The sequence below is a fragment of the Haemaphysalis longicornis genome, unplaced genomic scaffold (assembly GCF_048455015.1).
Source record: "Haemaphysalis longicornis isolate Haplotype H1 unplaced genomic scaffold, Haemaphysalis longicornis Haplotype H1 scaffold_14, whole genome shotgun sequence".
Lineage (NCBI taxonomy): Eukaryota > Metazoa > Arthropoda > Arachnida > Ixodida > Ixodidae > Haemaphysalis > Haemaphysalis longicornis.
Window position 1 is genome coordinate 47,823,091 of NW_027526245.1, and position 13,912 is coordinate 47,837,002.

General features: G+C 45.6%; 1 protein-coding gene across 1 annotated transcript in view; it reads left to right on the plus strand.

The window, feature by feature from the left end:
• The window catches only part of LOC144164887 (pyrimidine-specific ribonucleoside hydrolase RihA-like), a 31,753-nt gene extending 22,487 nt beyond the window's left edge, over window positions 1–9,266 (plus strand). Inside the window, exon 3 of the mRNA XM_077695129.1 lies at window positions 9,211–9,266. Within this exon, the coding sequence (XP_077551255.1) occupies window positions 9,211–9,266 (56 nt within the window). The remainder of the gene's footprint in view (window positions 1–9,210) is intronic.
• The last annotated feature ends 4,646 nt before the right edge of the window (window positions 9,267–13,912 follow it).

The following is a 13,912-nucleotide window of genomic DNA, read 5'->3' on the forward strand; positions in this document are numbered from 1 at the left end:
TGTGGAAGTGCTCGGAAGGGTAAGGTGTAGTGACCACCGTAAGGCAAGATCTCGAACTACGCTAGATTTGAGGAGGGACCGCAACAAGATAGTACGAAAGAAGCCGATAAATGAGCTAACAGTAAGACGTAAAGTAGAAGAAGTCAGGATCGCGCTGCAGAACCAATATTCCGCTCTTAACGAGGAAGCCGAGCTTACGACACAGGAAGTCAGGCAAAACCTTTCACGCATTCTCACGGAGTGTGCAGTAGAAGTCGGGGGCACTATGGCTAGACAGGATACTGGTAAACGTTCGCAGGAGACGAAAGATCTAATCTGGAAACGGCAAACCATGACAATCTCTACCGCAGCTGACAGAATAGAACTAGCAGAGCTCTCGAAGTTAACGAATAAGTGTAAGACAGCTGACATACGGAAGTATAATATGGAAAGGATTGAATACGCTGTAAAGAACGGAGGTAGCCTGAAAGCAGTGAAGAGATGTCTTGGCGTGGGGAAAAATCTGATGTATGCACTTAAGGATAAGCAACGCAAATGTCGTCACAAATAGGGATAAAATAGTCAAAGTGGCCGAGGGGTTCTATAGGGATCTGTACAGTAGCCGTGACGTCGAGGATAATACCGAACGACACAGTAGTTCAGAGGAGATAGACATCCCACCAGTAACGACCGAAGAAGTGAGGAAGGCTTTGGAAGAAATGAAAGTAGGCAAAGTACCTGGTGAGGATCAGATAACAGCAGACCTCTTGAAGGATGGTGGAGAAATCGTACTTGAAAAACTCGCAAACCTGTATACGCAATGCCTAATGACCGCAATGGTACCTGAATCTTGGAAGAACACGAACATCATCCTAATCCATAACAAATTCGACATGAAGGACTTGAAAAATTACAGGCCAATCAGCTTACTGTCAGTCGTCTACAAGGTATTTACCAAGGTAATCGCTAACCAAATTTTCGCAATCTTAGATTTCAGTCAACCTAAAGAACAAGCAGGGTTCCGTAAAGGTTATTCAACAATGGACCATATTCACACGATCAATCAGGTGATAGAGAAATGCGCTGAGTACACTGAACCCCTATATATAGCCTTCATAGATTATGAGAAAGGATTTGACTCTGTCGAAACCCTAGCAGTCATTCAGGCTTTACGGAACCAAGGGGTAGATGAGCAGTATGTAAGAATACTAGAGGATATCTAAAATGGGTCTACAGCTACTATCATCCTCCATAGGTAGAGCAGTAAAATACCTATAAGGAAGGGTGTCAGACAAGGCGACACAATCTCTCCAATGTTATTCACAGCATGGTTACAGTAAGTATTCAGAACATTGGATTGGGAACAGGTGGGAGTAAGGGTTAATGGAGAATACCTCAGTAACCTTAGATTTGCTGATGGCGTTGCCTTGCTAAGTAACTCGGGGGACGAATTACAAAGCATGCTTTCAGGGTAACAGAGTAGAATCGTGGGCCAGAAAATTAATATGCAGAAAACTGAAGTAATGATCAATAGCCTCGGGACAGCACAGCGGTTTGAGATAGGTGGCGAGGCAGTGGAAGTGTTAAGCGAATATATCTACTTAGGCCATGTTGTGACGCCAGATCCCAACCGTGAGGCAGAGATAATTAGAAGGGTCAGAATGGGGTGGGGTGCATATGGCAGACATTTTCAGATAATGAATAGCAGACTACCATTGTCGCTGAAGAAGAAAGTGTATGACAGCTGCATCTTACCGGTACTCACCTACGGGGCAGAAACTTGGAGGCGCACTAAGAGGGCTCAACTTAAATTGATAACGACTCAGCGGGCAATGGAGCGGAAAATGATAGGTGTAACATTAAGGGACAAGAAGAGAGCGGAGTGGGTGAGGGAACAAACTGGTGTTAAAGACATACTAGTAGAAATTAAGAAGAAGAATCGGACATGGGCAAGGCATGTAAATCGAAGGCAAGATAGCTGCTGGTCTTCAAGGGTAACAGAGTGTATCCCTAGAGAAGGCAAGCGTTGCAGGGGGCGGCAGAAAGTTAGATTGGCAGATGAGATCAAGAAGTTTGCGGGGATAAATTGGTCACAGTTGGCACAGGACCGACGTAATTGGAAAATAATGGGAGAGGCCTCTGCCCTGCAGTTGGCGTAGATAGGCTGGTGATGATGATGATGATGATGATGATATACCGACGACTCAGTATGCCACGCGACCACTTGAGATATTCTATAAATTCTTAGATTCGAGAATGGTTTACAAAACACACACGGATTTTTTTTATTCCTGGAGTAGCCCAAAAATTACCCGGCGAAGAGGTCATCGAAATTTAGAGCTGAGTTACTTTGAGAGGAAACCCTAACAATTAGCGATATGACTGCTTGCTTGATGTTTTCAAATGGTGATTGCGCATAAGCTACAATGGCCTTCAAATTCTTCTTATTCAAGGCGACTCCTTCGCATTGCATGCTCCACAGCCTTTTGTTTTGCAGCACAACTGGAATTTTGTTTGCTTTGTTCATGCCTATTTTTTACAAGAGTATTTCATTTGCTGGTGTGTACACGGGCGACAATTTGATGAGTAAGTAACTTAGTCAATTCTTCAATGAAAATACATGCTGGTCCATAACTATGTATCGACGTCTATAATCTATAATTAAGGGGAAGTCCGGGAGGGTGTGCCCCGATAAACAATTTCAAGTTGGATGTTCCTAGGGTATTTTGTGCCTGTGACAAAGCTTCCAGAATTAACAACGCAGGCTTTGGAAAAAACAGAGTTCATATTCTGTGAGACACAGCAGTCCTGGGGGAAAATAAGGCAATCTGCCGGTACTTACCTGTCAATTCCTAACTGTACATTGTATTCCCATTTCTTTTTTTTTCGCCTCTTCCTTTACTCATGTTAAGTAGTGAGGCTCAAAAACGTCTAGTGCTCATCCTCCTATTTTGCAGTTTGCAGCAACATTGGGATCCTTTTCGTTTCTCACGCTCTGGTTTCTTCGTATCTTGGCGCGAATTAAAAATGACTTGGACCGGCGCGCCGACAGTTTCTCTAAAATTATAGTCCTCTGTGGCTGGGCTGCACATTTATTTCTCAACTACAATCACGTTCACGTGTCCCGCGGCAAGTCCTGTCTATAGCTTTTCAGTTTCAAATTATATTTTTGTGAAGTGAGCACATTAGCCCACCAACCTCCAGATTCCTGGACCATCCCTGGATTGCGTATGCGACACGCAGAAACACAAAACTGCAACTAGATTTGTTCTCCCGCTTCCAACGTATGGCAATAAAGCAATGGTACCGCACTCAGCTCGTATTCTCGAGTCAGACATTCAAGTTCCATGGAAATTCCATTGTTGTGTATATACCTTTGTAGTGGCAGGAATTTGTGTTGAACGGACAACAAACAACATTTTTCGAAGTAAATGGCACTAAACAATTTGGCTTTGAAACCGAAACCTCGGGCCGGTAGATGCATTGCACGAAAGCACTTTCAATTCAAGCTGCAGCATTGATGGTGCCACCTGCGGCGGAGTGCTGGCGAAAAAGTCCAGGACGTACACCGCACACGTTGTCACGCTAGCCGCACTACGAAAGCAAGAACGAAAGTTCTCTCACTTTCTTTACCCGCGCAACAAGAAGAAAGTGGTAACCGCAGCGTCCTTATTAGGCTGCGCTTCTTTATGGCCACGGTCGCCATGCCCTACACATGTTCGACAGAGATTCAACGCAGATAAGCACCGTTTTAGCTGATTTTTGATATTTTGTGCTCACTACTAATAAAATATTTGCTGCTTCCTCTTCTTTTTGTTGCCAGACTTCTTCGGTCCTTGGAAAATTTGCCATTTTTACATGGCACTCTCGAAGCATCAGTGTCATGCCCTGTTTTATTCATTAAAGCGGCGACGTAGAAAGTGGGACGACGGCGCTTCAACTAAGTAAATAAGTGGGCTTTCATTAAAGCAACTTCCATTGCAACAACCCAAACTGCGCAAGAACTCCCGTACTCCTCAGTCGTTCGTGACTCTCCTTTTATTAAGAATTAGGAACAGCGAGAGGGGTAATTGGTAATTTTCTTTTTGAAACAGGTAAAATCAGATTTTTTATTTAGCAAGGTTGTCTTAAACTTTAGGTCTCAGTACACATTTGCAACCCGCCCGCTCAGACCTCAATTCTGACAGATATATGGATGCACTTACTGCAGCTTTTTGCTCTTTGAGAATATTTATTTGTGTTGTCTGTTTCTCCTATAGGCTGCAACAACTCCCTTAACTCTATTACACAGTACCTACGTTTTTCTTCTAGAAGTGCATGAAGATGACTAGATAATTCGTACACGACACTGACTTCGTTGTGTCAACTGCTCATGGTCGCAAGGGCAATACCCGTAGGCTGTTTTAACGAGAGATGCGGCAGGCGTGTCCAGTGAACATTTTTAATAAAGACGAAAAATGTAAATACCGGTTGTGTTCCCTGGCGTAGCGCACATCCCAGAAACCACGTAAGTCCGGTTAGCAACAGGAGCGTGCTGCAACCATCATGGCGGCACACGTGTCAGACTGTCTCACCGAGATCAAAAGCATTACCTTCCGGAGCAACACGTGTTATTCCTTTAACTCTAGGCGACGCGCCGCAAGTGTTTCTCTCCGCGGTTGAAAGCGCAGTCAGGTCTCACGCGGTTCCGCAGCGCGTATTAGATACTGGAGCCAGCGGGATCGCGTAGCGTTGTTTTCGTCACCGGCGCTATGCGGGGGACTTTGGTTCGGCTCCCCTCTGTCTTCGAGGGCCGCCGCCTTGGATTTTGATGCCGCCCAGATTTCGCCCTGCTCGTGTGGGCTGTCGAGCGCCAGCTACCGCTCCCCAGTACCCGTCTGTCGGCGGCACTCCATTCCAGCAAACTCCGAAGTGGTTGAAAACGCCGAAGTAAGCTCTCTGGCCTCTAGGCTTCACGTTTCCTTCGACGTTTCTCCACCAGCCAGCATTGGTCGATGTGTGCTGCATGCGACTGGATCAACCACAGTTGACTGATTCACATCTACTCTTCCCACTTTTTTCTAATCGCTACGCCTCTTTTTTTATCCTAGCATCAGTTAAAAACATTGCTGCTAATATTCTTATTTTTTCACGCCACTGGCGAGACGACGGATGCGATGTGTTCGAGGGCAAGTAGAGTGCCACCTTATAATGTGGTTGCAATTATTAATACACACAACCGCCAAGAAATGTATACGCAGCAGACGATGCACGCTGGTGTTTTTCCTGCGAGATGCTGGTGGGGCAAAGCGCATGCGCAGTATCCACGGACATGGTGGTTTTCAGTCTTGCTAAGCAAAAAAATCACCCGATAAATGTTTCAGTGAATTCACCTGTAGCTCTTGGTGCACAGTTTAACACACATGTGAAGTTAGTTTGCCAAAAAAAATTGGCAACATAAAAAACATTCCCACAACCAGCTCCGATTGCGGTGCGTTGGACAAGTGGCGAAAAATTAGAAACTTTCACGGCTGTAAAACGCAAGCTATTAAAGCTATTGCCGCATGCCACTTTCTGGGAAGCCTTTGAAAATGTTCAAATGAGTGACCAGGAGTATTATGCTTTTTCGAGTAGCAATATTTTTATAAAATGGTGCAAACATGACACTTTTTTTAAAACCTGCCCAATTATGGAACCCTGTTTCTCTGCATGCAAAGAAGCGTGGCAATTCAATGGTTTAGGTATTATTCCTGTATATTTTGGCAGTTCTTGTGACAAATTTAGTTTAAGAAGCAAAGATAGTTCATCATCAAAAATTGCGCTGCACTGCCGGCCAGTTGCGCATTTTGGTCTACTTAGAAATCTGATATGCGATGGTCATCTTCAGTTTTTTAAACTTTCACATATTGCAGCCACAGTTGCTCTGTATTTTCACGTTTTATTTAGTTTACCCGCAGGGCATACAAGCATTGTAGAGGGGAGGGGTTCACATAAAAGAGCAAAAATGATGTCAGAAGCACGCGACAAGTGTTTAACCATTGTACACGACAAAAATACAGTAAACAAAGTAAAGCAAACGCACTAAACGCAGCCATAAACGCAATCACTGTTTTAGCAAAGGAAAAGCTAATGGTAAACGCACATTATTCTCCGTAAAAGAACAGAGAAACAGCCGATGGACACAAGCACTAATAAACAACAATACATAACGAAAAAAGCACTCCTTACTAGGAAGTAGAAGACAAAAAAACAAGAATAAAACTTACAAGAAATTTGCATTTAAAATTGCTTCCCGGAAATGGTCAGGGTTAGTAATGCAAGCTAATGAAGCAGGCTGGTTGTTCCACTCACGTCACGGTTTTGGTAAAAAACAATGGGAGTAGGTGACAGTGTTTTGGTGCGGGATATGAACTTTGTGACGACGGTCACGACGTTCAGATATGAAACGTGGGGGTTGTATCCAGCGTGATTTGAGTACATGGTTACTATGATACACTTTCTGAAATATGCACAGACGGGACAGTTTTCTATGTGTAGCGAGAGGAGGCACATTCAGGCTGGTTTTTATATAAAGTTACACTGACCGTACGATGACAGTTAGAAAGTATGAGTCTCGCACAACGGTTTTGTACAGCTTCAAGTTGGTTACTGAGATTATTATATCCAGGATCCCAGGTTGATGAAGCATACTTATGTATTGAGCGCACGTAAGTAACATATAACTGTTTTTTTAGAGAGGAAGGTGCTAAGGAATAATTTCGCTTTAAGTATCCAAGCAAGCGGTTAGCCTTAGACGTTATGAAATCAACATGGCGACACCAGGAGAGCTATCGGTTACGTGTACACCAAGGTATTTATATTCCACTACGGACTGTAGTGGGGTACTGTTAAGAAAATAACCAGGACAATAAATTGATTAAAGGATATCCTCATCAGTTTACATTTAGCTATATTGAGCTTCATATGCCAGAGTTTGCACCAAGTAGAAATATTATTAAGATCAGATTATAGGCATTGAATGTCAGAAGAAATAGTAATGTTACGATAAAGCACAGAATCATCAGCAAAGAGGCAAAGAGCAGAAGAAACATTACTAGGCAAGTGATTATGTATATTAAAAAAACTAAGGGTCCTAGAACAGAGCCCTGAGGGACACCTGAGCGCACAGGTACCTCAGGGGAGTTAATTTGATTGGCAGACCCAAACGGCGTTCGGTTAGAAAGAAATACTTCTATTCATTGTAAGACTTTGCGATCAATTTTGAAATTACGTAATTTCAGTAGGAGAAGCTGATGATTAACTTTATTGAACACTTGGGAAAAATCCAGAAAGACACATTCGGTTACAATAGTTGTGCCAAGAAATGCATGGAAGTCATTGGTAAACGTTATAATTTGAGTCTCACAAGAGAAGTTTTTTTCTGTAACCATGTTGGGATTTATGAAAGAACTGATTAGACTCGAAAAAGTTAACCAAAAGACTGAATATTATGTGGTCGAGGATTTTACAATTGATTGAAGTTTGAGGGGTTATGCGCGTCACTTGACTTGTAGAGTGGAACCACCCTGCCTGTCTTCTATTCCTTGGGCAAGTAACTCTCGTCAATAGATTTGGTGTAAATGAAGTACAATACAATTGAGCTGTCCTCGTTAGTATTCTGAAGACATAGTATTCAGTTAGTATTCTGAAGACGTTAGTATTCTGAAGACAGAGTTAATGTCATCTTGACCACAGGATGACGACCTTTTTATTAAGACCCTATGGCTGCAATACCAGCAGTATCAAGAGATAATGGGTTCATAACGTGTCCATAATGGGTCCATGGGTCCATCACAGGCTTGAAAAACATGTTGCACTAATTTGGTGATTCTGTAGCGATAGAGCAATATTGACGTTGTAGCAATATTGCGCTGATATACTAGAGTGGTTTGTTGGACACTTCTCGTTGGAACGTAACCTGAAAATTAGCAGGTGAACCTAAAAAAATGTCTAGAAACTGGAGGTGACCATTTGTTCTTGAAATTAACAATGAATAAAGCACAGATCCTTTTAACACGAATTAAATGCCTTCTAAGTTTCTCGCTGAAGCTGGTGCTTCCACATTTTCGGGATACATCTCCTAATTAACATCTGATTATTTTTGTCTGGGCCCGTGTAGGCCAACTCAGAATAAAAGCACTCTTCAAATGAAGTCCCTACCTCTGGAAAGAGATTATTGAGTTTTCGATATTGCCGACGCAGTCCACCTTCACGAGGTCAATTTTAGGATGGATGATTACTTATAATAGTTGTTTGAAAGTAGGGACAGCGGGTCATAGCCATCGCAATGGCGATATCTTCTCCCGCTGTAGGGTATGTCGTAATTAAGGAGGCGGAAGCGAGCGGGGTTTGTGTCGAGTCAACCACCGCGGCTACAGCAGCCGCTCTGGTAGGATGAATCCTGACTGTGTATAGCGTGGGGGAGCCAGGAGGGTACGCCTTTTTAAGGACTTTCGAGCGAGCCAGTCTGCGATCCTCATTGTGCACAGGAGGCATATTTTGGAGCGTGTGGCGGATGGAAGGGGGAATGTGTACAAAATGCTGATATTTGGAGGTGGAGGGTGAAAGGCCTATGGAAGTAAGCAAGTGCCGACCGGTGTGACTCTGAGTCTTTATAATGGGGCGGTGTGTTGCGGCTATACTATCTCGTCAAGGCACGTGTGGACACCCAATGCAAGGAGGCGGTCATTTTGTGTTTTTGGAGGGAGTCCAAGAGCTACCCTGAACCATTTACGTATGATTCCGTCAATATTGATTCGTTCGCTTAATCTTATGTTTTGGAAGGAGTTCGAGTATGCTATTCGGGATAGGACAAATCTTGTATGAGTCGAATGAGGCAGGCCTCATTGACAACCTTATGCTTCAAAGCTATTTGAGATATTAGTCGGGTAGTTTGGTATACCTCACATTTTTTTTGCTATAGAATGCCCGTTGGCATAAATATAACTTATTTACAAATATACATGGGCCCCCGTCTCTCAAAGAAAGTCAAGAAGGGAGCGGTGGTGGGGTCCCAGAGCCACCGCTCAAGGTCGGGGGTTCTTCCAGGATGGAGGCATGTGCCTCTCAGGTGTCGCTTTCTGGCTGAGGCCAGTGAAGGACACGCCCATATGAGATGGTCCGCGTCGGCTTGTGCGCCCGGAGCTGTGCAGAAGGGGCAGGTGTCCTCACGTTTTTACTTCTCGTATAGTGTCAAGGTTGTGTCTCTTGCAGTGAAGGCGCAGATCAAGGACCCTGAGGGTGTGGACGGTCGGTATGATGTTGCCTGATTGGTTGGTAATTGAGGTGTTGGGGGGGGGTGGCAAGTGGCGAGAGGGTCATGTCTGTTGGGCCGAAAAAAGGAAAAGGTCGGACTTCGGTGGAGAGCAGGAGAAGCTGCGGCTAGATGTGCATGCTTCTTAAATTTTGGCAGCTGTTTGAAGGGTGTCCTGAATGTGTCCATCCGCTACCTTATATATCCAAAGAGTGACGCCATCTGCGTAAAGTGAATGGTGGAGGTCCCGTAGGATCAATTGTAAAGGAGGAAGGTCTTGGCGATATTGAAAAGAAAGGGTGATAGCACCGAGCCCTGGGGAGTGCTAGTGCATCCCAAACTGAGTGAAGAAAAAACTCTCCGACAATAGCTGCAATTGTTTCTGTTTCGCCGCTGCACCAGTTTCAAATCTTGCTCGATTTTTCAAACGCACTTGCCAGCCGAGCTGGATTTTGGAAGTTTTTTTAGGTGGGGCAATTTTTTGGCAGTAATTGTATGTGTGTGTTTATGAAGCAAAAGCAGTCAAGGCAAAGAGCACCAGCAACGTTTTTTAAATGCAGAGCATTTCTTAAACTCACGATGTCACCCGCTCTAGTTGTCTATCGTAGTCCGCACCCCTCCCCTACAATATAAAAAAATAATACTTACCGGCGCCTGGTTTCGATCCCACGACCCTGTGGGCGGAACGCAAGGTACAGGGTGGTCTACTCACTGCGCCACAAAGCCGACACAGAATCGAGGGCTACGAACGCGCCTTATATCCTTGACTCATTCAAACTACGTCAAGAAGCTGCTGATACAACGCATTCACTACCTGTGGGCGGAACGCGAGGTACATGGTGCTCTTCCCACTGCGCCACAATAATCATACCCACCTGCTTATAAATGATGGCATACCCACCTGCTAATAAATGATGTCACGTGACCGCGTAAATATGTCTCCTCATTTATTTGCAATACAACAACCAACAGCAACAAGTGCAACAACATTAACGCAACGCAAACTACTTAACGTCGTGCGCCCCCGGAAATGCTCTGCATTTGATCGTGCCCCTCGCGAGGGGGATGTTTAGTTTCCTGCCGCAGCAAGAACCAGGCGGCCTCCTGCGCAGTTTGTGGCGCATACCCACTTGGGAGATTGGCCAGCATCGTTTCACTTACTACATGCCGGTTACGGCAGGGTTTGACTCGAACTTTTTTCTTCTTTCTAAAAAATGTTTGTCACCAACCGGGTTCTGCCAGACAAGCCGGTTGTGCCTTATGTAGGCCCGATTATGTACATGACTTCTCTATGTCTAGTTAATATTATTATTATTTTCGTAAAACTAACCTCAGATATGTTTTTTCTCCACAAACACCCATGCATAAAATTTATATGAAAATAAAAATGTACACCAGGCACGCGTGTCCCACCTCTTTTTAAAGCACCCCGTCCCCAAAAACATTAAAATAACTATGCTTGAACCACAGATTTTTTTATGTCAGACGATATGCCAGAACTGACAGATTACAAGGACTATTGTTCCCTCCCCTAAAGCTGAAAGGAATTCTCTAACAGGACATATATGTCGGCCACAACATGCCTGGTGCTGTTTAAATGTGTTTGTGAAATTGATACTCACCCCGTCGCCACGTTCACTGGTCTGCAGTATCTAGCAATTCAAAAAATACAATGTCTACACCAAGCCATTATCCCAGCAATATTTTCGCTTATTTCCCCCTGTGAAGCAATACAAAACTAAACGGGCGGCCTCGAAGCATCAGGATGAACTCTCGTATTGGATTCGGAACGTTGGCCTAAGTAGTGGAAAGTGATCCATGATTGAGCCACAAGTGACCACCTACGTCACATCAAGATACGACGTCAGCTGCTCCGTAACAGCAGCTATCATCATATATCGCGACTAGCGGTGCATGCAAGGACGCGCAGGGGTAGGGGGGGAAAGGGGGGTCGCGAGCACGGCACGCCGTGATGCATGGGGGATATTTGCAGATGTGGTCCCGCGCATGGTGTATGCCGGGAGCGGGCGGGAAGTCTGAAACCAAGCCGCGGGAAATCATCATTATCATCACTTTCGCGTAGCGCCATCTATCAACGAGAGGGAGAGGCTCAGCGACCGAAGTACCTTCTTTTGGCGGAAGTGGCGCCGCCTGCCCATGTGTGGCCTAGGTGCAGTTTTAAACCAAATCTTTCTACCTCTACCAGCCAACGGTTCCTCCATGGCGTGCGCGACAAGAAACTCTCAGGGCAGCTGGGCAGGGATAGGGTGGTTTTCCCTCACCTAGCACAGTGTAAATGGCGCGGAGAACGGTTACACAGCGTTTCCCTCACTCGCCCCAGCGGGAGTGTCGGCGGGACGTCTTTGTCGTCTGCTTTAGCGACTGTGGTTATGGACCATTTTTGAGCAGCTTCACGTTCATTTCGCGCTTCCTTCACACTGCTTGATTAACGTGTTTAACTGCTCTTCCTGCAAATTCTGGCCCCGAAGGAATTAAGTGGTCGTACGGCAAAAATACGTTAAGTATCGGCTTGCAGGGCGGGAAAACAAAATGTAGAGACCACATAGAGACATCTAACCTCTAGAGAAACGCTACTGTTATGCAGGTTGTTTTTCTGGATGAGGAGGATAAAGTTTACCCAGCGGAGAAGAAGCGAGGCCGTTCGCTGCGGACAAGGACAACGTGTATTTACGGGACAAATAACAGAGAAAAACGTCAAATCAACACTAACCTAATCAAGGCAAGACAGTGAATGTCCTACGCAACAAAGTTCGCGCCCCAAAATAGTTCGCGCGCACGTGTTGGTGTCTGTCGGTGAACTGGCTCGGTGCGCAGGGCTCGGTGCGTTGCTACGGTGTTCTTGTTGAGGTCGGTGCTCCGGACGATAGAAGACACGTCGGCTTCGGTTGAAAGTTGTCAGGTCGTCAACGGGGAAGGTGCGGCTCGAAGCGGAGTTACCCGAACGTTAGCACTCGGCAGGTCGCTCCCCGAACCTCGTTCTTCCTGCTCGTTCGTGCCACCACCGTCTTCTTCTTCACTCTCAAATGATGATACGGCGCTGTTGCCCGTACGCTCGCAGTTACTGGAAGAAGGCTGGTGTGAGGCCACCACAGAAACAGCGTTGCAAGTCCGCAAGGCCATGAGGGAATTGTGGCTCGGCTCTGACTCTCCTCGGCGTTCGCGTCCAGCAGAGAACTCACCGAGAGCCGCGTTCCTCCTGCGTTCAACTTGCTACCTCCGTTCCGCCTCTTCTTCCTCCTCCTTCTCCTCCTTCCCGGCGTGCTCTTTTTTTCTTTTCGCCCCAAGCACGAGCGCTTCGGTGTCTTCACTTCCTACTCCGGCCCTTGGCTCTTAAACACGCCTCCTCACAGCTACCTTAAGCGCACTGGTTGCCACGAATGGGACTTCATTTTCTAAATTGGTCAATAACAATTCAGTTGTATTTTAGCAAGTTTTAGAGAAGGGGAGAGGAGCAAGTGGATCTGATAAATAGCGGTTATTTAGTTGCCTCAGCTTTATCGCAATTCTGAAACTTACTAAAGTAACTAGTTTTAATCTGTTTAAATGGGATTCACTAAGCTCACATTCCGAATTGTTTCGGTGTATGCATTTGTGTCGAGCGGTTGTGTAGCCCCGAGATAGCACATCAGGATGGGTAGGTTCCTGTGTCTCACCCTTCGAAAGACGCTCCTCTACGTCTTCTGCCGACTCACGGCCGGGCTACAGCGGTGGCGTCCGCCGCTCTATTCTTGCCGTGGCCTACGCTCCTGCGTTCGGGACGGCGCCCCCGCGAAGTTCAGGTAACGGATGACAGAATCTCTGGTTTCGTTCTTTGTAGAGCCGCGTGTGTGAATTCGAGTGAAGTCGCATGAGCAACATGTGTGGGTTTCGTTTAAAGCTTTGCTTTCCAACCGCCTTCCCAGCGTAGATCGGAGCCAATTTGTTTCACGCCTTTCGCCCGATTATAGATGGTTTGAAAATATAATTTTGGATTGTGCGCTAGGAATCTGAGAATTGTATCGTTAGCTATATCGTTTCTCAATGCTCCAAGACGCATCCGGTTGCGTGTCGAGAAGACCGGCTGGTCACTGAGGTAAGAGAAGGTGCTTAGGCCAGAAGAAAGGCAGGCAAGCTTCGAGTCCATATCGGGCCTTTGAGGTGTAGGGAGTCAGTGTCCGTGTACACAACGGTTGCCGCAGCCAGTGTGGGACAGAATGTGTTATAGAACCTACGCTAAATATTCATTTTGAAAAGTTCTATCCTGATAATGTCGAGGCAGAGAGGTTGCAAAGAGGTAGGTGGGACTGACAAAGCGCAAAATTTTCGCTGAGAATTCTAAGGTGACTGGGCTTCTCCTGCTTGCTTGTGCAACCGCAGAGCTTGGTAATACGCCGAGAGTTTTGCAGCGTGGACCGTACACTCAGTTCTTTACAATATTGTGGGGTTCTTTTGAAAGCTATAGGTCGCCTGCTGCTGAATGGTATGTTGTTGGCGCCGGAGAAAATAAGCTACTTTGTTCATTTTCTTCACCCACATTCACAGATCTATTTTCAGTTTTAAATATATTTGGTGGCAAATGTACATTTCGTTCTGAAGCAGCGTAAGCATAAGGTTATTCTCCGAAGCGTTGCGTGGAAGCTCAAAAAGCTGCACCAGTTGTTT